Below are 24,685 nucleotides of genomic sequence, written 5' to 3'. Positions count from 1 at the left end.
TGGCACAGTGGATGCTCCTCAGAAGAGGAAGGGGAGGATCATCCTCCTCAGTGAATTTCATAAAAATAAAAATTCTAAAACATTTAAAATAAATCCTTTTTAGATAAAACTATACTAAAAGTATTAACGTCACCAAATAATTGATTAAAACACAGGTTTTAAGGTCTACAGTAACCTCAACAACACTCTTTAGGGTAGCACCATTGTGTAGCCGGAGGACAGCTAGCTTCCGTCCTCCTCTGGGTACATTGACTTCAATATAAAACCTAGAAGGCTCATGGCTCTCACCCCCTTCCATAGACTTACACAGTAACTATAACAACTTCCGGAGGATGTCCTCCAACCAATCAGAGCTTTTGCAGCATGAACTGATATGTTGTTCACCCAATCAAAGGATCAGAGAATGAATCTAGTACTGAAAGCATAAGCTACATCTAGCTAGCACTGCAGTGCATACAATGTGGTGAGTGTTTGACTCAAAAATAAAGGAGAAGCAAGAGAGAGAGTCATTTTTTAACTTTCAGTTTCACTCACTTAGCTAGCAAAGGCAGCTAGCAAAGATAGCTATGTTTTCGTTTTACTAATTTATTGCCACCGGGGCCTCACGGTGTAACTGCTAAACTTCTTACTGACTATAAACTAAACGTTACCTTATGATTGAAGCGGGTTTACTATCTCCTTAGTTCTGTTAGCTATGTTGACTATGACGTTACTTTAGCTAATATGGCAACAACGATGTAGGCTGTGTGTAGCGGTTTTGATATGGTTTGGCTTGGAAAGTTTTTTTGCCTGGTCACATACAGCTGATGTGTTGTGCATTGAAGTCCACAAGTAAAGGGAAAAGGTGAGGGGAGGAGAGAAGGGAATACAACGTGGCTGCTATGTAAGTAACCTGTCTTTATGTGTGATCAGGGATTTATTCATTACGATTCTGTTGAAAAACATTTCTTAAAACGGAAGCAAACAGAACGAAATGGGGATAAACATACCTGAATTTGTCCAATTTAAACTCTGTTGGACTAAAAATGTTGCAAGGGGAAATTGTATGGGTCACGGTTAGTCCATGTGTCACTCACTGTCTGTCACTTCAAATTCTTGACCTGTGTGCAACTACTTTGTAAACGTTTATTCATAGGCTTGGTTGTAGCAACCTCATGATGGGTATAGGGAAAATTTTAGTATCATGTAGTAGCCTAAACCTATGGATGTTACGTTGAACTGGTTGAATGAAATATGAATGACAGTCATCCAATACGCCGTAATAGAAATAACATTTCTAAAATCCTCCTTCCTCATCATAAACGGCACCGACAGCCACTGGATTGGCGTGAGTTGTAGTGGGGTCCATGGGTGGCATTTGATCATTTTATTGGATTCCTCATGTTTTACCTGTTGTTAGGAATAATGATGTTCCAAATCGGATGTTGGGTACTATATGTATTGAAGATGATATTAAAAATGTAGGTGCAATCAATTAGGCATAATTTCTCAGACTTCAAATTAAATTAACATGGCTCATAGGTTATCTGTGGTCAGATCTATGGAAGTCCTAAAACTATGCTGTGTTATGATAGGCTGCAGTCAGCTGAACTACTGGTAAATGCAGTAGCTTGGGACTGTCATGACATCATACACGACTAAACTGGAGAACGTATTTAAAAGGAACAATTCAAAACATTTACATACATTTAGGACAGTATTGCAGTTAAACAGCGTTAGCATTTTTCTAAAGTGCAGCAACAAAATACTTCTCCAAGACTGTTGTAGAGAAGTCCAAATAGAATGGAAACTCTGAAACAGGTGAAAGCCACCTCCACTACATTGCGTTCACCAATCCAGTCATGTTGAGATCAGTGATTACTTCTAGGAAAGGAGGAAGGATGAAAGCGGGTGGAGGAAAGGGAGGGAGCATGTCTAAACCTCAGAGATAAGATCAGCACTGAATCTGAGCTGTGACACCTCTGAAATCGAACTCTTCCCATGAGGCACTAAAAAGTCGACACAAAAGATTCAGTTACCAAACATGTTGTAACTTGTAAACCCAACATCTCACCCCGGGGCATCTGCAATGCAAAGGCATTCGGTTGTTCTCCCTCCATCTTTAGTTTGCTTAGTGTCGTCTTTGTTGTTTTCCAAACATGGTCTGAAGGGGACCGGGGGGGGGGGCTTCTAGAGAGAGCACTGAGCCAGTATCATAACAGCACACGATGGCTGATCAAGTGAACTCTGAGACTGACAGCTCTATAGACAAAAGCTCTGCAGGGACTCCTCTGGGTAGAGAGAGAGACACTCAAACACAGAACTAACTTGACACACATCTCCTGCTGGAAGAAACATTTCCAAACTGTTTAAAGTTGTGTTAAATTGTCCTGAGCCTTTACATATCTCAGGCTGGATACAATCAAACCTGCTTTAGGAATGTTTAAATGCTCTGGCAAAGATAGCATGTTAACCTGCAGTTATTCTGCAGCCCAGAGTGGTTGGTTCCCTTATGCCCGGGGGCCTGGCACAGTGGCAGGTGAGGCTGGCGATGCCAACATTAAAGCCTGAACGGTGGCTGGGACACAACCCTTAACAGGTGCACCATAGCACAGGTGCATACGCTTAGTGGGACTAGTCCCATAGTCTTCCCTGGGAATCCCTGGGAATGAAGTTATGAAACCCCTGTAGAGCCATTCACTCTACCTAATGTTTCATATCTCTTTATTACACAGTCATACGCTTCAGTTGGTGTTACTGTTAATATGTAATAATGGCAATAACTTCACGCTAAATTGTATTTTGTGTTGCTGGTTCATCTGAATCCCAAACAAAACAAAAAAGGTTATTGTTCATTAACAATTTTACCATGAAATGTCTATATTTCCACACCAGCTAAACAATGCAGTACAATACATCATGATATTGTCACAAGCAAGTTGTTAATGACAACTCTGGAGAAACAAGCAGTCGGTAATTTACATTTATCAATCAGAGAGAAAAGTAAAGGTTAAGGAGACTCTTAGGTGTGGAGGTCTACAGACTTAGGAGGACCCCTCCACAGCAGAAACAGGTCATGTTGTCAGCAGGCAGGCTCTTTCTCAGCACAGAGCCACTCTGCAGACTGAACTCTCTCCGTTTCCTTCCAACACTAACTCTGTCTCTCTAGCTCCCTCCCTCTCTATGTCCCTCTAACCATCTCTTACTTCCTCCCCCCCTATTGGTCTTCAGGTTTACCTCCAGTCATGGCGACAGTGCCTCTGAATCAAACAATCCAATACTTTGCATCATCTAGGTTTTGCCCCTGTGACCTATAACATTAATGTGTGATAAGGATCAAATAGCTGGACCCACAGGTGTGGTACAGCACTGTGATGTCCAGGATCACATAATTAACAATGCCACCTTTATGCTTTATGGGGGTTTCTTGGCCGCCTGCCTGAAACGGGGACACAATAAATGAAGGAAAGAGAGGAATATCACACATTCAAATATAACACAGGAGCTGGGCTAGAAACAATATGTTAATGAAAAGAGTATATATATTTGATCTATTCACCGTTTTCTGCCCCCAAGCTGGATTTTTTAATTGACCTGAGCAACATTTGTGTGGTCACAGAGTTTAGTAAGACGATATGGTTGTATAAACTGATTCAAATAAAGATCACACTCTCCTCGGGAGCAGCAAACAGCGAGTGGACGAACATTCACTCTCCTTTCATTGGTGACACAAAATATTTAATCTGCTTCTCTCCAGCCCACATAACGCAGTGGATTGACACACACACACTTACTAGAGCTGTGGATTCCACCCCACTGTGGATTCAACCCCACTGTGGATGCTGGATCTCACTGAAGATGACCATCAATTAGTATCTGGCTCGTTAAAAGGCCACCAATTAACTGAAAGACACTTTGAATCGCTCATTTAGAGATTTTCTCTGAAAAATATAGGACAAATGCCATCCCTTTAAAATAGTTAGCAAGAATATTTCAAATAGTTTAACATGGGCTAATTAACGGAGTTGAGATGAAGACCTGGATCCACCGTGGGTTCCCAGGACCATGTTCCTCTCTCAGTCCCCCTTGGCTCATAGACAGCCTCAGGCCCAGACCATGTGTCAGGTATTTAGTACACTAAGCCTTGTTGTGAGAGAACAACTCAACACATACATATGTCTGTTATGATGACCCCAACATGCGAAGCCTGCTGTGTGTCTGTCTTTACTTGATATTAGATTTTATGGAGGGAGGGGTTGGCAAGATGACAGAAACTCAATCTGATACAGTGTTGTGGATGGCATGGTTGGTTGTTCCTCTTATAGTGTTCTGCGGGACAACATTTCTCTCTCTCTCTCACGCACGTACGTACCCACACATACACACGCTTTCTATCTGCCTCAGCATGGGTAGGGTCTGAAGCAGGTTTCTTGTGTTGGGTTGCTGAATGGGTCTCATTAGGAACTGAGCTCTCAAGGCCAGACATACAAAAGCTTTCCTACCCTTCCTCTCCTCTCCCTCCTGGCCGAACCCAGGGGGCTACCCACTGGCCACAGAATACACTCACACAGACAACAGATTCATTCAGTTAATCTCACACACAGGCCTGCTGTGAGGAGTTGTAAAGTGTGATACCGCCAGAGGAGAGGTAGCTGATGTTGAATTAGTATTGTTCTCTGTGGTTGATGGCCAGATATCATCACAAAAAGAGCAGTGTTGGGAACTTAAGGATACACCGGGAAAAACATTTTTAAATCCATGTGGAGCTCAGGGATGGCCCCAAGGCACACTAATGCCACATGTTCACTTTGTTAAAGATGCACTATGCAGAAATAACTCTGCCATTTCCTGGTTGTTAAAATTGGAATAAATTGCCTAATTTCAGTTTGTGACTCAAAACAAGCAAGTATAGCGTAGAGAATAATTGTACTAACTGCTGTGAAATACATTTTCCATAATCAAAAATATTATATTTTCAGGTGTTTAAAGCTGGTGTACAAAACTGAAAGTAAAAGAAGCAAGACTAAACTTACAGTGCATTCAGAAAGTATTCAGACCACTTCCCTTTTTCTACATTTTGTTACATTACAGCCTTATTCTAAAATGTATTAAATATATTTTTTTCTCATCAATCTACACACAATACCCAATAATGACAGTAAAAACAGGTTGGTAGAAAGGTTTGTATTCAGACCCTTTGCTATTAAACTCGAATTTGAGCTCAGGTGCATCCTGTTTCCATTGATCATCCTTGAGATGTTGCTACAACTTGATTGGAGTCCACCTGTGGTAAATTCAATTCATTGGACATGATTTGGAAAGGCACATACCTGTCTATATAAGGTCCCACAGTTGACCGTGCATGTCAGATCAAAAACCAAGCCATGAGGTTGAAGGAATTGTCCGTAGAGCTCTGAGACAGGATTGTGTCGGGGCACAGATCTGTGGAAGGGTACCAACACATATCTGCAGCATTAAAGGTCCCAAAGAACACAGTGGCATCCATCATTCTTAAACAGAAGAAGTTTGGAACCACCAAGACTCTTCCTAGAGCTGGCCGTCCGGCCAAACTGAGCAATCAGGGGAGAAGGTCCTTAGTCAGGGAGGTGGCCAAGAACCCGATGGTCACTCTGAGAGAGCTCCAGAGTTCCTCTGTGGAGATAGGAGAACCTTCCAGAAGGACAACCATCTCTGCAGCACTCCACCAATCAGGCCTTTGGTAGAGTGGCCAGACGGAAGCCATTTCTCAGTAAAAGGCACGACAGCCCTCTTGGAGTTTGCCAAAAGGCACCTAAAGGACTCTCAGACCATGAGAAACAAGATTCTCTGGTCTGATGAAACCAAGATTGAGCTCTTTGTCCTGAATACCAAGTGTCAGGTCTGGAGGAAACCTGCCACTATCATTACGGTGAAGCGTGGTGGTGACAGCATCATGCTGTGGGGATGTTTTTCAGCAGTAGGGACTGGGAGACTAGACAGGATTGAGGGAAATAGGAACAGAGCAAAGTACAGAGTGTTCCTTGATGAAAACCTGCTCCAGAGCACTCAGGACCTCTGACTGGGGCATAGGTTCACCTTCAAACAGGACAACGATCCTAAGCACACAGCCAAGACAATGCAGGAGTAGCTTTGGGACAAGTCTCGAATGGGCCAACCAGAGCCCAGACATTAACCTGATTGAACTCTCTGGAGAGACCTGAAAATAGCTGTACAGCGACACTCCCCATCCAACCTGACAGAGCTTGAGAGGATCTGCAGAGAAGAATGGGAGAAACTCCCCAAATATAGGTGTGCCAAACTTATAGCATCATACCCAAGAAGAGTCGAGGTTGTAATTGCTGCCGCGGGTGCGTCAACAAAGTATTGAGTAAAGGTCTGAATACTTATAAATGTTAAATAATGAGTTTGTTATTTTTAACAAATGTGCAAACATTTCTATAAACCTGTTTTTGCTTTGTCATTATGGGCTATTGTGTGTAGATTGATGAGGGGAAAAAACGACTTAATCCATTTTAGTGTACGGCTGTAATGTAACAAAATGTGGAAAAAGTCAAGGGGTATGAATACTTTCCGAATGCACTGTAAGAACGAGAAGCATAGAAATAACCCACATAGAACCGATCTACCGCTTCTTAGGCTTGTTTTCAATGACAATGAATGATCTAAAACTCACATTTATGTGAATTTGGTTGGGTTGCCCAAAAAGTTACAATTCGCAGTTTTAATTATATAAACCTACAGTTTGAGCACGCTATGCTCTCCTTTTGCGTCCACCCTCTTCTTTCTCTGCGTCCTCCCTCTTCTTTCTCTGCGTCCTCCCTCTTCTTTCTCTGCGTCCTCCCGCTTCTTTCTCTGCGTCCTCCCGCTTCTTTCTCTGCGTCCTCCCGCTTCTTTCTCTGCGTCCTCCCGCTTCTTTCTCTGCGTCCTCCCTCTTCTTTCTCTGCGTCCTCCCTCTTCTTTCTCTGCGTCCTCCCTCTTCTTTCTGTGCGTCCTCCCTCTTCTTTCTCTGTGTCCTCTCTTCATATAAATAGGCTGATGACACAATCACACTTTTCACAAAAAGAGAGAAAGGAGAAAAAAGAAAAGGAAATAAGAGAAAGGGACTGGCTCTGGCACAGCGGCTCCTTTCTTCTGCTTTCAGAAATGCAGGTTAAAAAGCAGCCTCTTTTCATCCTCTCTCTCCATCTCTCTCAGACTCAGGAACAGGCAATGTATTGTGATGGATAGAAAAGGATACTGTGGCATTTATCAGAGAGGAGGAAAGGAAAGACAAAATATACTCCCAATCAAGAGAAAGAATAAGAGAAGGGGAAGAAAGGATGTGTATGAAGGGCCCCTTTTTGCCCAAACCCCACCCCCTCGTACCCCTTCAGGCTAACTCAGACAAAAGGGTAGGCCCACACAATGAGCTGTCTCCTTTAGCCTCGGCACACTTTGTATCTAAGGCCCATTCAGGACCACAACTTTAGGTCACCCACATGTTCACAGAGCATATGTGGCTGAGAAAGGGTGTGGGTGTGTGTGTGTGCGTGTATAGGTCCCCGTTTGCTGAGGGCCTTATAGACTGGAGGGCCATGGCTTGGAGGCGTTGTCATGGAGATTTCTTTGCGCAGTAAGGACAACATCAAGTGATTCTAAAGAAGGCACCGATGCTACATGTGGTATCGCTTGAAAATGTCGGCAATCAGACGTCTACAGCGGGTGGTCCCTAAAAGACAGCGAGCTGAAAGATTGGCACTGCTTTACACACTAACACACATCTAACCTAACAGAAAAGACAGTGAATGTGTGTGCCTCAGCCTCTCCAGAGTTTATATATCTTCAAGAGTCTCAAATCCACCCATATCACGTTTAGTATTGAGATATAGTGAGTGAGAGAGCGAGCTGTCATTTCCATAAATTGGAAATGGGGCCGGAGGGTAGGACTGACATTTTATTGGCTCTTAACCAACCATGCTATTTTGTTTGTTTTTTTGCGTTGGTCATAACTTATTTTGTGCATAATGTTGCTGCTACTGTCTCTTATGACCGAAAAGAGCTTCTGGACATCAGAACTGGGATTACTCACTTCAAATTGGATGAAGAGTTCTTCTTCAATGAGTCGGATGGGTGGGATATACTACTACAGACACCTGACCAGGCCCAGATCCCCGTGATTCGCTGGAAAGGGAAAAGGACGTTTTGCGGAAAGAGATTGGGGTGCCTTGTGAGGATCAAGCAACGACTGGCTAATCTGCTCTTGCCTTCCATCCTGCTAGCTAATGTTAAATCAGTGGAAAATAAATGGGACGAACTGAAAGCACGTGTACCCTACCAACAGGACATTAAAAACTGTAATATCTTATGTTTCACAGAGTCATGGCTGAACGACGACATTAACAACATACAACTGGCGGGTTATACACTCTATCGGCAGGACAGAACAGCAGCCTCTGGTAAGACACGGAGCGGGGGCCTATGCATATTTGTAAACAATAGCTGGTGCACGATATCTAAGGAAGTCTCAAGGTTTTGCTCACCTGAGGTAGAGGATCTCATGATAGTGTGGTCTACAGCTTATCTACCTAGAGTTTATCTGTATTTTGTGTAGCTGTCTACATACCACCACAGACCGATGCTGTCACTAAAACCGCACCCAATGAGCTGTATACCGCCATAAGCAAACAGGAAAACACTCATCCAGAGGCGGTGCTCCTAGTGGCCGGGGACTGTAATGCAGAGAAACTTGTATCCGTCTTACCTCATTTCTATCAGCATGTTAAATGTGCAACCAGAGGAAAACTAATTCTAGACCACCTTTACTCCACACACAGAGACACGTACAAAGCCCTCCCTCACCCTCTATTTGGCAAATCTGACTATCCTCCGGATTCCTGCTTACAAGCAAAAATGAAAGCAGGAAGCACCTGTTAATAGACTCAGTCTATTAAAAAAAAGTGGTCAGATGAAGCAGATGCTAAGCTACAGTACTGTTTTGCTAGCAGACTGGAATATATTCCGGGATTCCTCTGATGGCATTGAGGAGTACACCAAATCAGTAATTGACTTCATCAATAAGTGCATCGATGACGTCGTACCCACAGTGACTGTACGTACATACCCCAACCGGAAGCCATGGATTACAGGCAACATTCGCACTGAGCTAAAGGGTAGAGTTGCCGCTTTCAAGGAGCGGAACTCTAAATCAGGAAGCTTATAAGAAATCCCGCTATGCCCTCCGACGAACGATCAAACAGGCAAAGCGTCAATACAGGACTAAGATCGAATCGTACTACACCGGCTAAGATGTGGTAGGGCTGGCAAATTATTACAGACTACAAAGAGAAGCACAGCCGAGAGCTGCCCAGTGACACAAGCCTACCAGACGAGCTAAATAACTTCTATGCTCGCTTCGAGGCAAGTAATACTGAAACATGCATGAGAGCATCAGCTGTTCCGGACGACTGTGTGATCACGCTCTACACAGCCAATGTGAGTAAGACCTTTAAACAGGTCAACATTCACAAGGCCGCTGGGTCAGACCGATTACCAGGATGTGTACTCCGAGCATGCGCTGACCAAATGGTCTTCACTGACATTTTCAACCTCTCCTTGTCTGAGTCTGTAATACCAACATGTTTCAAGCAGACCACCAAAGTCCCTGTGCCCAAGAACACTAAGGTAATCTGCCTAAATGACTACTAAGCTTCCTGCCATCCAGGACCTCTATACTAGGCGGTGTCAGATGAAGGCCCTAAAAATGGTCAAAGACTCCAGCCACCCTAGTCATAGACTGTTCTCTCTGCTATAGCACAGCAAGTGGTACCGGAGCATCAAGTCTAGGTCCAAGAGGCTTCTAAACAGCTTCTACAGCTTCTACCCCCAAACCATAATACTCCTGAACAGCTAATCAAATGGCTACCCAGACTATTTGCATTGCCTGCCCCCCCCCCCCTTCTATGCTGCTGCTAATAATCTCTGTTATTATGTATGCATAGTCACTTTAATAACTCTACATACATGTACAAATTACCTCAACACTGGTGCCCCCCCACATTGACTCTGTACCGGTACCCCCTGTATATAGCCCTGCTATTGTTATTTACTACTGCTCTTTAATTATTTGCTATTCTTACCTCTTACTTTTTGGGGGGGTATTTTCTTAAAACTGCATTGTCGGTTAAGGGCTTTTAAGTAAGCATTTCATTGTAAGGTCTACACCTGTTGTATTTGGTGCATGTGACCAATTAAATTTGATTTGAGAGAGTTGCAAAACTGCTTCTTCTCCTTGAACTGGGTAAAATTGGCTGAGCCAAAGCCAATCTCAGACAAATGCATGTGTGCTTGTGTGTACCGTCATGTATAGGTCAGACAGATACCGACATGAACATAAATGACTAAACAAATTACAGTCAGAGAGTTACAAAAGCAACAAGACACGTCATAGGCTATTGATTCTGAGCCAGGGAACCCAATTAACCAATCAATCAACAAATCAATCAATTCTTAAAAGGGGTGTGCACAGATAAAAATGGTTTAAAAATCAACATTCTCCTTTATAGAAACATAGCAAATTATTGAAGGATTAACAGTTTGTTTTTAAACCAATCATGACATACGTGTTCTCTTTTTCTTTGTCCAATATGTAATGTAATTCCCAATAGAACTTGATTTCTCAGAGCAGACCTTGCTTTTTTCAAAATTTTATATAGGCTATAATCTATAGCCTAAAATAGCCAGTATTCTGGATTTACTTCTTTGCACTGCAATCTTTTGACTGTTTATAATTGGTGAAAATGGTCTCTCACTCAGGTACAGTTCAACAGTAATGATACAGCACATCATTCCTTTTCAGATGTGTTTCCTGGTATATTTACCTGCTGTCCAAATCCATATTTTAAATAGAGGTGAGATAGATAGCTATGATGGATAGAAATGTAGAGATTAGAGGTCGACCGATTATTCAGAATGGCCAAATAATTAGGGCTGATTTCAAGTTTTCATAACAATCGGAAATCGGTATTTTTGGGTGCCGATTTCCGATTATTAAAATATATAAATATATATATATATATATATATATATATATATATATATATATTTTTTTTTTTTTTTTTTAAATACCTTTTATTTAACTAGGCAAGTCAGTTAAGTACACATTCTTACTTTCAATGACTGCCTAGGAACTGTGGGTTAACTGCCTTGTTCAGGGGCAGAACGACAGACTTTCACCTTGTCAGCTTAGGGGTTCCAATCTTGAAACCGCACAGTTAACTAGTCCAACGCTCTAACCATTGCACTCCGAGTAGGCTACCTGTAACGCGAATGCAGTAGAAGCCAAGGTAAATTGCTAGCTAGCATTAAACTTATCTTATAAAAACAATCAATCATAATCACTAGTTATAACTACTAATCCAGTTTAGCAGGCAATATTAACCAGGTGAAATTGTGTCATTTCTCTTGCGTTCATTGCACGCAGAGTCCGGGTATATGCAACAGTTTGGGCTGCCTGGCTCATTGCGAACTAATTTGCCAGAATTTTACGTAATTATGACATACATTGAAGGTTGTGCAATGTAACAAGAATATTTAGACTTAGGGATGCCACCCTTTAGATAAAATACCGAACGGTTCCGTATTTCACTGAAATAATAAACGTTTTGTTTTCGAAATGATAGTTTCCGGATTCGATCATATTAATGACCAAAGGCTCGTATTTCTGTGTGTTATTATGTTATAATTAAGTCTATGATTTGATAGAGCTGTCTGACTGAGCAGCAGCAGGTCCGTAATCATTCATTCAAACAGCACTTTTGTGCGTTTTGCCAGCAGCTCTTCGCAAGCACAGCGCTGTTTATGACTTCAAGCCTATCAGCCTAATGGCTGGTGTAACCAATGTGAAATGGCTAGCTAGTTAGCTGGGTGTGCGCTAATACTGTTTCAAACGTCACTCGCTTTTAGATTTGGAGTAGTTATTCCCCTTACGCTGCAAGGGCCGTGGCTTTTGTGGAGCGATGGGTAACGATGCTTCGAGTGTTGTCGATGCGTTCCTGGTTCGAGCCCAGGTAGGAGCGAGGAGAGGGACGGAAGCTATACTGTTACATTGGCAATACTGTAGTGCCTATAAGAACATCCAATAGTCAAAAGGTATATGAAATACAAATGGTATAGAGAGAAATAGCCCTATAAATACTATATTAACTACAACCTAAAACATCTTACCTTGGAATATTGAAGTCTCATGTTAAAAGGAACCACCAGCTTTCATATGTTCTCATGTTCTGAGCAAGGAACTTAAACGTTAGCTTTCTTACATGGCACAAATTACTTTCTTCTCCAACACTTTGTTTTTGCATTATTCAAACCAAATTGAACATGTTTCATTATTTATTTGAGGCTAAATTGATTTTATGTTTTATATTAAGTTAAAATAAGTGTTAATTCAGTATTGTTGTAATTGTCATTATTAAAAATATATATATTTTTAATTATTATTATTTATTTATTTTTAAATCGTCCGATTAATCGGCATCAGCTTTTTTGGTCCTCCAATAATCGGTATCGGCGTTGAAAAATCATAATCGGTCGACCTCTAGTAGAGATAGAGATATAGGCTGTATACAGTTCCTAAGAAATGGCAATGCACTTTTACGACTGAAAGTAGAGTATTCAACTATAAGGTGCTTCGTTTTTTGCTCTAATAGCTGTGCAGTTGAGGAACAAGCACACGTATATTTGTTTTGTTTGGAACACAACCCTGCATCCCCAGCATCACACAATTACTGCTGTTGTTGACACAATCCAAAACCGTTCTATTGACAACAATTTTGGTGTGCATAGAATTGAGTCATGCGTGCATTCAGGTGCGTGCTCCGGGGCAAATTTTCTTCACATAGGCTCATTCTGTTCAGGACAACCCAGGGTATAACGCCATGTCATCTTCTAACTGTACATCAAACATAGTGATCAGAAATGTTGAAACTGTATGACATGGTTTTATGATGTGGAAAAGTGAAGTTCACATTTGGACTCACAGGTGTTTGGCTTGCTTGTATGACATCAAAGCGCTATTTATTATAAATCCTCAACTTCTCATCTTTCATTATACATTCCTACTAATTTATAGCATTTCCCTGACTCATAACAACAAACATTTTTGCAAAAGTTGGCCAAATAGCAGGAGGAATGAGGGCAACATTTTGTCAGGTGTGGTGTTCAAATTCAGAACAGCTGTCAGTCGAAACATTTTTAAAGTTGTGAAGCACAGAGCCAGAGCGCTGACATGATTTATAGCATGTTACTGTATAGCCACTTCGTTCCAAATTACGTGCTCATCAGTGCCCAAATCTGCCATTTTCAACCCATATGGGTACGAGTGTAAAGGGTTAACATCACAAAAAACAGACAAGCACACAAAGTTCTTTCTTATTAGCTTTCACTGATTCCAAAAGAGATACAAATCATTCTCCAAACAGAGAGATAAACAAATCCACTGGGTTGTGACAAACCACTATGTGACATTGACACACCTGACAGCCATAACAAACATCTGTGTCGGAGACGCCACAACAGGATACAAATATTCATGGTTAACAATAACACAAAATTATCAGAAACAAATTGAGAGTATTTTTTGACTAGGCCATTTATTAATAACTTAGCCATACATTCTCCTCCATGAAGAAGTGATACAGTGAAATAGTGTATTTTGAATCTGTATATTAAGATATTGTATATTCTATCAATATAATTATTTTGAATGTATTTTTACTCATTTATATATTTAGGCTTAATTTAACCAGGCCAGTCCCATTAAGACAGCAGTTTATTTTGATAGGGAGCCTGGCCCAAGAGGTAGTAGCATCACAATCATCCATACAAATACAGTACAGTGGCATTCCATTAACCACAGAACCACGTGAAGACATTTCTATTGTATTGTGTGAAATGTACTGCCTCTCCCCATTTGCGTCTTGGAAAATGCATTGTAGAGAGCAGTCTGTAATATTGTTACTTAGTCACACCAGCCACTCGTTAACTTATTGTTATAGAAAATAAAATATTTCCCTATATGTGGATGAATTTGACAAAGACTGTCTAAATTGCATTGCTTATGTTTGTGTAAACATAAACAATTCAACACTGAAAAACAATTGTATGTTGCACATTCCTTATAATTAGGCTTTTTTTTAATAGACTTGTGAGAGTAGAGTCAGTCATGCATTGATGAATGAATCAAGTAAAATTCCACTGTCTGATGTGACGTCGCTCACATTACATGAACAATGAAATAGGCGAAACACATTTTAGCCAACAAAACATCCTGGAGAAATGTATTTAGATAGAGGCATGGTGAAACACACCTTGGTCCTGTAGCAGCTTGCTTTCTGCCGCAACGCCCCACTTCATGCCCTCTCTGCACTAACACACACCTGCAGCAGGTACAGGAATACACACACACACACACACACATACACACACACACAGCCCAGACTTGTGTATTCTGAGAGGGATTAAACGTTGTTTAGCTGTGGCATGAGAAAGTCAAAGCAGCGTTCACAGCAGCTTCCGTTCTTTCTTGTTCAGACTGATTTATTACCGTGAGTGAATAGCTCCTTATAGCTGAAGACGCCACGGACTTAAAACACCACTATAGGACTGTTGAATGTACACCCACGGTTCACACCAAGGTAAAGATGCACAATACAACACCAGGTGGGGTTGATTTTATTCCCAGGAATTGTAAAGAAATTTGAGGTATATGACTCCTACTACCATTAAGTATTATTTAATAACACTACACCTGTGCTCAGAAAGCTGTCTAAAATACATTAGACTGTATTTTAGACTGTTAGAAATGTGACATTATGCTATATTTATAAGACTGGCACAAAATGTAACAGAAAGACACCACACAGATGAGATGACTGGAAAACAGCTAAATAAATAAAATGTCACAGGCAAACCAAAATGTTCAATAGAATTACTGCAACTTTAGGCTAACAAAATAAAAAAAGTTCAGTATGCCACAAACAAGATGTTACTGCCTTAGTTAAAACTTCATAACGTTGCAAATTGAAAACCCTGTTACAGATTGTAACCTCAGTTCTCGTTTTGGATCAAACTTATTTTTCAGTCATTTTACTTTATAATATTGTATATTAATGACTGAAGTGGAATCAGTTTGGTAGAAAGGAGTCTTACCTTGAAATGTCAGAGAGGCTGATATGCAAGGCAGTAGGTAAGATATGTGTTCTCTAGTCTCGGACTGAGATTACTACTGACTGACTGTCTCTTAACTGTGTCTACGGTCTCACTGCGTCTCTACTGATTGAGCTCTATGAGCAATGCTGAGTCTGAGACATCCTCTGTTTCCCCCAATAAGGTACCACCGAGACAACAACAGGTGGAGACTGTTTGTGTGTGTGTATGTGGGTGCATGAGATAGTGGGAGGGAGGAGTCAGAGGTCCATCAAAAGTCAATGATCTGCTAACTCTCCTCCATAGCATGAAGTCTGCATCGACCAATCAGTGGAACAAAACACTAAACTGGGTTTACTCATGACACAAAACCAGCCTGTGTTATTTTCAGTGTTAGGACATCTCCTACTGAAGTGATGTGGTGCATTTCACAGTTATGTACAAAGATCAAGTAACTCATGAAATCAAAGTATATTTTAAAATATTACCTCAAGATCTCTTTAAATCATATCATGCCTCAAGAAGGAAAGAGCCCATTCCATGAGAACTTTCTCTCTCACAAACACAGGGATGGTGTATAAAGCCATTTTCTTCCATTGCATGCCTCTCTAACCTGGTTGGACCTGTACTAACACACTTAGTCAACTTTAGTCAATGATTACTGGTCTCTTTGTCAATATTCTATCATTTTTGTCCGGTCACAAAGAGAAAAAGGCCAGTCTGGCTCATTAATCTTGTTATCCAACAGGAGACAACATGCAGTAACATTTCCCCACAGGCCTTTCACTCCCCTCATTATAGACAAGAACACGGCTTATCAATGTACCCTGTGACACCCTTCCCACAACATCCCTGACAGATACGCACACTAAATCTTTTAAAAAGTGGTCTAAGAGGAGCTTTAAAACATCCAGTTATCTTGCCAAGGACTATATAAAATGTTCATTTTTGTATTCAGTTTTGATTATAAATTATTTTTTTAAAGTTTCATCTGTTTTACCTCATTTCTACCAGCATGTCACATGTGCAACCAGAGGGAAAAAAACTCCAGACCACCTTTACTCCACACACAGAGAAACATACAAAGCTCTCCATCGCCCTCCATTTGACAAATCTGACCAAAATGATATCTTCCCGATTCCTGCTTACAAGCAAAAACTAAAGCAGGAAGTACCAGTGTCTCACTTAATACGGAAGTGTTCAGATGACGCGGATGCTACGCTACAGGACTGTTTCGCTAGCGCAGACCGGAATATGTTCCGGGATTCATCCAATTGCATTGAGGAATTGGATCAATAAGTGCATCATCAATAAGTGCATCTACGACAACGTCCCCACAGTGACCGTTGGTACCCCAACCAGAAACCATGAACTACAGGCAACATCCGGACCGAGCTAAAGGCTAGAGCTGCCGCTTTCATGGAGCGGGACACTAATCTGGACACTAACAAGAAATCCAGCTATGCCCTCCAATGAACCATCTGTCAATACAGGACTAAGATTGAATCCTACTACACCGGCTCTGACACTTGTCGGATGTTTATTTTTTTTATTTTACCTTTATTTAACTAGGCAGTTAACTAACAGTTAAGAACAAATTCTTATTTTCAATGACGGCCTAGGAACAGTTAACTGCCTGTTCAGGGGCAGAACGACAGATTTGTACCTTGTCAGCTCGGGGGTTTGAACTTGCAACCGTCCGGTTACTAGTCCAACGCTCTAACCACTAGGCTACCCTGCCGCCCCAGGCTTCCCTGCCAGATTTGGCAGGGCTTGCAAACTATTGCGGACTATAAAGGGAAACCCGGCGGCGAACTGCCCAGTGATGCGAGCCTACCAGATGAGCGAAATGCCTTTTATGCTCACTTCGAGGCAAGCAACACTGAAGCATGCATGAGAGCACCAGCTGTTCTGGATGACTGTGTGATCACCCTCTCTGTAGCCGATGTGAGCAAGACCTTTAAACAGGTCTTGCTCACAAGCCCACGGGCCAGAAGGATTACTTACGAGCATGCGCGAACCAACTGGCAAGTGTCTTTGCTGACCTTTTCAACCTCTCTCTGACCGAGTCGGTAATACCTACATGTTTCAAGCAGACCAACATAGTCCCTGTGCCTAAGAAAGCAAAGGTAACCTCCCTAAATAACTACCACCCCATAGCACTCATATTGGTAACCATGAAGTGCTTTGAAAGGCTGGACATGGCTCACATCAACACCATCATACCGGAAACCCTACACCCACTACAATTTGCATACAGCCCCAACAGATCATGCAATCTCAATGGCACTCCACACTGCCTATTCACACCTGACAATCACAGGTGATAAAGGTAGGCAACAACACATCTGCCACACTGATCCTCAACACTGGGGCCCATCAGGGGTGCATGCTTAGTCCCCTCCTGTACTCCGTGGCCAAGCATGACTCCAACACCATCATTAAGTTTGCTGAAGACACAACAGTGGTAGGCCTGATCACCGGCAACAATGAGACGGCCTTTTTTATTTAACCTTTATTTAACCAGGTAGGCCAGATGAGAACAAATTCTCATTTACAACTGCAACCTGGCCAAGATAAAACAAAGCAGTGCGACAAAAACACAGAGTTACACATAGGATAAACAAACGTACAGTCAGTAACACAATAGAAAACTATGTACAGTGTGTGCAAATGTAGTAAGATTAGTGAGGCAATAAATAGGTCAGTGGCGACACTGGAGTGAATAGAATATGTGCAAGTAGAGATACTGGGGTGCAAAAGAACAAATAAAATAAATAACAATATGGAGATGAGGTAGTTGGTTGTGCTATTTACAGATGGGATGTGTACAGGTACAGTGATCGGTAAGCTGCTCTGACAGCTGATGAGTAAAGTTAGAGAGGGAGATATAAGTCTCCAGCTTCAGTGATTTTTGCAATTTGTTCCAGTCATTGGCAGCAGAGAACTGGAAGGAAAGGCAGCCAAAATAGTTGTTGGCTTTGGGGATGACCAATGAAATATACCTGCTGGAGCGCGTGCTATGGGTGGGTGTTGCTATGGAGACCAGTGACCTGAGATAAGGTGGGGCTTTACCTAGCAAAGACTTATAGATGACCTGGAGCCAGTGGGTTTGGCGATGAATATGAAGCGAGGGCCAGCCAACGAGAGCATACAGGTCGCAGTGGTGGGTAGCATATGGGGCTTTGGTGACAAAACGGATGGCACTATGACAGCAAATTGGATGTTGTCTGAGTAGAGTGTTGGAGGCTATTTTGTAAATGACATCGCCGAAGTCAAGGACTGGTAGGATAGTACGTTTTAAGAGGGTATGTTTGGCAGCATGAGTGAAGGAGGCTTTGTTGCGAAATAGGAAGACGATTCTATATTTAATTAGAGATGCTTAATGTGAGTCTGGAAGGAGAGTTTACGGTCTAACCAGACAGTTTGGAATTTGTAGTTGTCCACATATTCTTAGTCAGAACCGTCCAGAGTAGTGATGCTAGGCGGGCGGGCGGGAATGTTGTATAGCATTGAAGCTCGTCTGGAGGTTTGTTAGCACAGTGCCCAAAGAAGGGCCAGATGCATACAGAATGGTGTCGTCTGCGTAGAGGTGGATCAAAGAATCACCAGCAGCAAGAGCATATCATTGACATTTACAGAGAAGAGAGTCGGCCCGAGAATTGAACCCTGTGGCACCCCCATAGACACTGCCAGAGGTCCGGACAATAGGCCCTCCGATTTGACACACTGAACTCTGTCTGAGAAGTAGTTGGTGAACCAGACGAGGCAGTCATTTGAGAAACTAAGGCTATTGAGTCGGCCGATAAGAATGCAGTGATTGAGAGAGTCGAAAGCCTTGGCCAGGTCAATGAAGACGGCTGCAGAGTACTGTCTTTTATCGATGGCGGTTATGATATCATTTAGGACCTTGAGCATGGCTGAGGTGCACCCATGACCAGCTCGGAAACCAGATTGCATAGTGGAAAAGGTACGGTGATATTCAAAATAGTCGGTGATCTGTTTGTTAACTTGGCTTTCGAAGACTTTAGAAAGGCAGGGCAGGATAGATATAAGTCTATAACAGTTTGGGTCTGGAGTGTCAAATAGTCTGGGTAGGCATTTGATTAGCTATTCAGGAATCTTATGGCTTGGGGGTAGAAGCTATTCAGAAGCCTCTTGGACCTAGACTTGTCGCTCCGGTACCGTTTGCCGAGAAGTAGCAGAGAGAACAGTCTGTGACTGGAGTCTGGAAGCTTGGCCCCGGGGATGTACTGGGCCATACGCACTATCCTCTGACTTGGTACCCCTGTATATAGCCTCGTTATTTTATTTTTTACTTTAGTTTATTTGTAAATATTTTCTGAACTATTTCTTGAAATGTATTGTTGGTTAAGGGCTTGTAAGTAAGCATTTCATGGTGAGGTCTACACCTTTTGTATTCGGCATGTGACTAATAGATTCCTTGTTATGCTTCATGACTTGACGATCCAAGAGCACAATACATTTGAAGGATCAAAGCGACCAATCACTTTATTTAATTGGTCTGAAACACACAGACACAAACAGCAGGAGCATACACACACAAAATCACACACACGTCTGTCTCCATTGTGGTGCGTCTCTGTGGACCCCTGGTTCAATAGGACAGGGAGAACAATGCAGACTGCAACAGAAGAGGTCAGAGGAAGACAGAGGAAAACCTTTGTCTGCTCTGCTGCCCTTATGGAGCTGTCTGGTGTAGGCCCATCGGAAATGGGGCACACACACACAAGTACACACACAAACCACACACAAAGGCAACAAAACACACACACACAAACACACAAAGAAAACCCATAAATACTGCCCTTGGGTTCTTGGTATTTGCAAATTGGAATGAAGTGGAGCAGAAACCTATATACTTCCTGACCAAAAGTATGTGGACACTTGCTCGTAGAACATCTCATTCCAAAATCATGGGCATTAATATTGAGTTGGTCCCCCTTTGCTGTAATAACAGCCTCCACTCTTCTGGGAAGGCTTTCCACTAGATGTTGGAACATTGCTGCTATAACTGCCTCCACTCGTCTGGGAAGGCTTTCCACTAGATGTTGGAACATTGCTAAAGGGACTTGCTTCCATTCAGCCACAAGAGCATTAGTGAGGTTGGGCACTGATGTTGGGCGATTAGGCCTGGCCCACGGTTGGCGTTCCAATTCATCCTAAAGGTGTTCAATGTGATTGATGTCAGGGCTCTGTGCAGGCCAGTCAAATTCTTCCACACCAATTGCAACAAACCATTTCTGTATGGACATCGCTTTGTGCACGAGGGCATTGTCATGCTGAAACAGGAAAGGGCCTTCCAAAACTGTTGCCACAAAATTGTAAGCACAGAAACGTCTAGAATGTCATTGTATGCTGTAGTGTTAAGATTTCCCTTCAATGGAACTAAGGGGCCTACCCCGAACCATGAAAAACAGCCTCACACCATTACTCCTCCTCGACTAAACTTTATATTTGGCAATATGCATTGGGGCAGGAAGCGTTCTCCTGGATTCGCCAAACACAGATTTGTCTGTCGGACTGCCAGATGGTAAAGCGTAATTCATCACTCCAGAGAACGTGTTTCCATTGCTCCAGAGTCCAATGGAGGCAAGCTTTCCACCACAACAGCCGACGCTTGGCATTGCGCATGGTCATCTTAGGCTATCGTACAGCTGCCATGGAAACCAATTTCATGAAGTTCCCAACGAACAGTTATTGTGCTGACGTTGCTTACAGAGGCAGTTTGGAGTGTTGCAACCGAGGACAGATGATTTTTATCCTCTATTCACGTCAGCACTCGGCGGTCCAGTTCTATGAGCTTGTGTGGCCTAACGCTTCATGGTAGAGCCGCTGTTGCTCCATGACGTTTCCACTTCTAGATAACAGCACTAACAGTTGACCGGGGCAGCTCTAGCAGAGCAGAAATGTGACGAACTGACTTGTTGGAAAGGTGTCATCCTATGATGGTGCCACGTTGAAAGTCACTGAGCTCTTCGGTAATGCCATTCTACTGCTAATGTTTATCTATGGAGATTGCATGTCTTTGTGCTGGATTTTATATACCGGTCAGCAATGGGTTTGGCTGAAATAGCCGAATCCACTAATTTGAAGGAGTGTCCACATAAATGTATATATATAGTGTATGTCACTCAACAGACCAACACTCAGAGAGCTAGCTAGGGACCCTAGAGTCAGCAGGATACATGTTAACAACAGGTTATTAATACATAGTAACTGTATTCAGCAGCTATTGAGTCTTCGACAAAGCTTTAATTAACAAGGAAGTGTAAATACTATTTCAATAGAACTTGATAGATGACTAGATTTGACTTGGAGAGAGAAAGTGCATCCAGGTCACCTCTCATCCTGTGTGAACCCATTCACCTGGAGGCACATTGCTCAGAGAGAAGGGGGTGAGAGGTTAGAGGTCAGCGGTCAGTCCTCTCCTTGTAAGAGCAGCACACACAGCTTACCAGTTACTGTGGTTAATCCCCACACCCAAACAGTGTGTCAGTGTGTTATTTTCTACCAGACCCTCTCTGCTACTGACATACTGTATGTCAGTGTGTTCTCTTCTCTACCAGACCCTCTCTGCTGCAGACAGACTGTGTCAGTGTGTTCTCTTCTCTACCAGACCCTCTCTGCTCTGAAAGACAACTGGAATTCAACACAGCCAATGGGGCTTGCGCAAATAAGACCCTGCATGACACACACACACTATCTCCCTTTGACACTTCTAGAAGATTTCACTGTCCGCAGTCTACTCGATAAAACTGACAGACACACAAAGAGAGAAAGGAGAGTGAATGAGACAAAACAGAGTGGGAATGAGGACGGCAAAGAAAGATAATAAGAAAGCAAGAGAAAATTGAATGAGGAATAGAGAAAGGAGATGGACAGAGAGAAAGGTCAAGGACTCCCCACTGACAGGCAGCTTTGTGTGCAGCCAGTCACTGTAAAGGCACACACACACACACACAAAATAGGTTGGCAAAGAAAGCTTTAAATCATCTGAAATTGCCGAACTTCAGACTTCTGAGTCCCATCATACACACAGTACCAAGACCTTGCTTGCTCAACGTGATATAAAACACATACACAAACACTACCCAGACCCACACTCAGAGTGACTTGCTTATACCTTGCACATTCATTGCCCATGAAGACATATCTGCAGTCTAGTGCTGTCAATCAACCTATTCCAGCCTTTAAGACTGACCACCACTAAGGATGCCACCCCTGGCTCATTTTCACCGAGGGCTATGTCCATAGTGATCTAGAAAAGCAGATTGCACATAGATTCTACCAAGGGAAGACTTCACTGAATTATGAAGAATGTTCTCTTTCCTTACCTACTACAACCAATCATCTACCACCACCAAAAGAAAGATACTTCCCGAATCTACTAATCCAAACACCTAACACCCCTCAGGAAAAATACTTTAAAGGATAAATAGGCCACGACTCACGATAAAACAGATATAATGTAAATATATTCTGTGTTTTAACATTCGCAGCTATTCTCGGGAAAGTAGTTGATAGTTTAATTCTCATCTGGCATCGTCACTAGTTATTGCGTGCGCTGTCACCTTACAGATACGATGCTGTGACTGTTCTGCCTATTTAAAAAAAAAAAAAGGACTGTCAATTTATGGCACACGCAGACTACAACTCAAGGCAAGGCGAAACGGACCTGTCTGTGTAACTTGATACATATGTTATTTCATTAGCAGGGCTACTCATGTTCGAACATTTATGAAATAGAGCGAAAATATTGCCTTGTATTCGAAACACTCGCGATCCAGGATGCGCGCATGATGTTTGGGTGGAAACGCATAGGGAAACAATCCAAAAGTACACGAAGCGTATGAAATTGTATGGACAGTGAGTTATATGTCCTGTCGTTAACAAGTAGCCTAGTACAGTGTGTGTGGACTCATCACACTAATCCTGGGTAAAGTGCCCCGCTCTGTTCTTTTCACTCACCACTCCTGAAGCTCGCGGGCTTTCCAAAACGTCTGTTTCTGTTTTTCCCGAGCGCTCACCGCTGATTGCTCAACGAATGCAAAGCACGAGAAGACGCGTTGTGTCGGCTTCTCTTCCGTCTACAGGAAAGACGAGGACAGGGTTACAGAAGGACCTATCGTTGCTATCAACTTCACGGTAGTTCTGCCCAACACTCACACAACCTCACCCCGCTTTCTCTCCATGACTTTCTGGTGTTTTGTTTCTAACATTCACTCTCCCTTCCACTCACCTCCCCCTTAAAGGGAAAGGACCTCTTTATCTGTCGCCACAATGGGATTGGAAGAGAAGGGATCATGAGAAAGGGCCAGGGTATCAAATCAATGGGATCATTAGACTGGAAAGAAAGGCCTTTTATGCACTCGATTCTCAATTGAAACAATAACCAAACTATCAGTAAGGTATCCCATCCCCTACCCTCCAATATAGCACAAACAGACACACACAACAAGGGTAGACCATACATTCGTGTTCGAAAGTACCTAACACTGCTCAACACAGGACTTGAACATTCATGGGAAACAGCATTCCTTATTGGAGTAAGTATTCCAAACGTTTACCTTCTTCGTGACGTTGGTCTACACTGGGTCAAAGTGTAAGTAGGACGACATCACCCTAAAGCAACCTGGTCTCAATGCATTTCGTATTATTCTTTACGTAAATCCGGGACATGCCTTTTAGTATTATATGTTACGTTTTGTGTGGTATGTATTCATTTGTGGATGTCCATCACCAATTTCATATGATATGTTGCGAATTACAATTTGTGTTATATGTTACGAATTTTCAAAATGTACAATACGTTACGAAGTTGCTAAAAACATCTTATAGGTTACAAATTTGCAAAACTTACAATATGTTTCGAATTCTAGCTAGGTGGCTAGGAGTCAGGTTTAAGGTTAGGGTTAAGGTTAGGAGTTAGGTTAAAGGGTCAAGGTTAGTATTAGGGTTAGGGGAAGGGTTACCTAAAAGGGTTAAGGTTGGAGTTAGGTGAAGGAATAGCTAAAATGGTTACGGTCACAGTTAGGGGAAGGGTTAGCTAAAAGGATTAGCTAAAATGGTTACAGTCACAGATAGGGGAAGGGTTAGCTAAAAGGGTTAGCTAAAATGGTTACGGTCACAGATAGGGGAAGGGTTAGCTAACATGCCAAGTAGTTCCAAAGTAGCTCAAAAGTAGTAAGTAGTTGAAAAGTTGCTAATTAGCAAAAATTCTAAAGTTGTCCATTATGAGATTCGAACTCGCAAGGGTTGCTAGATGTTCACATTATATGCTTAACCATCCACCCTACTTTTGTTGTTGCCTTAATTAACCATCTGTCTTATGTAACCATACCAAACATAACATACCATACTAAATGGAGTGTCTCAGATTTACGTACAGAATAATACTAAATGCTCTGAGACCGGGTTGCCTGAAGTTGTATCACATAGTACTTTATCTGTTACAAGGATGGAAGCTTTGCAGTAGTGCTGAGCGATTAGTGCTTTTTGAGGT

The 24,685-nt window shown here is 42.3% G+C and overlaps 1 protein-coding gene across 6 annotated transcripts in view; it reads right to left on the bottom strand.

Annotated features, from left to right (window-relative positions):
- LOC100135783 (rtSox23) overlaps positions 1-23,507 on the bottom strand; it is a 68,656-nt gene extending 45,149 nt beyond the window's left edge. For 2 of the 6 annotated variants that reach the window (XM_036981839.1, XM_036981841.1), the window contains exons 1-2: positions 23,152-23,412; positions 6,719-7,028 (exon numbers count right to left, since the gene is read on the bottom strand). In XM_036981839.1, the coding sequence (XP_036837734.1) occupies positions 6,719-7,002 (284 nt within the window). In that variant the 5' untranslated portion in view covers positions 7,003-7,028; positions 23,152-23,412. 6 annotated transcript variants of the gene reach the window in all.
- Between the last annotated feature and the right edge of the window lie 1,178 nt (positions 23,508-24,685).

This window comes from Oncorhynchus mykiss, chromosome 7 (assembly GCF_013265735.2).
Source record: "Oncorhynchus mykiss isolate Arlee chromosome 7, USDA_OmykA_1.1, whole genome shotgun sequence".
Classification (NCBI taxonomy): Eukaryota; Metazoa; Chordata; class Actinopteri; order Salmoniformes; family Salmonidae; genus Oncorhynchus; species Oncorhynchus mykiss.
The sequence above is the reverse complement of the archived record's forward strand: the minus strand, read 5'-3'. Positions and strand labels throughout refer to the sequence as shown.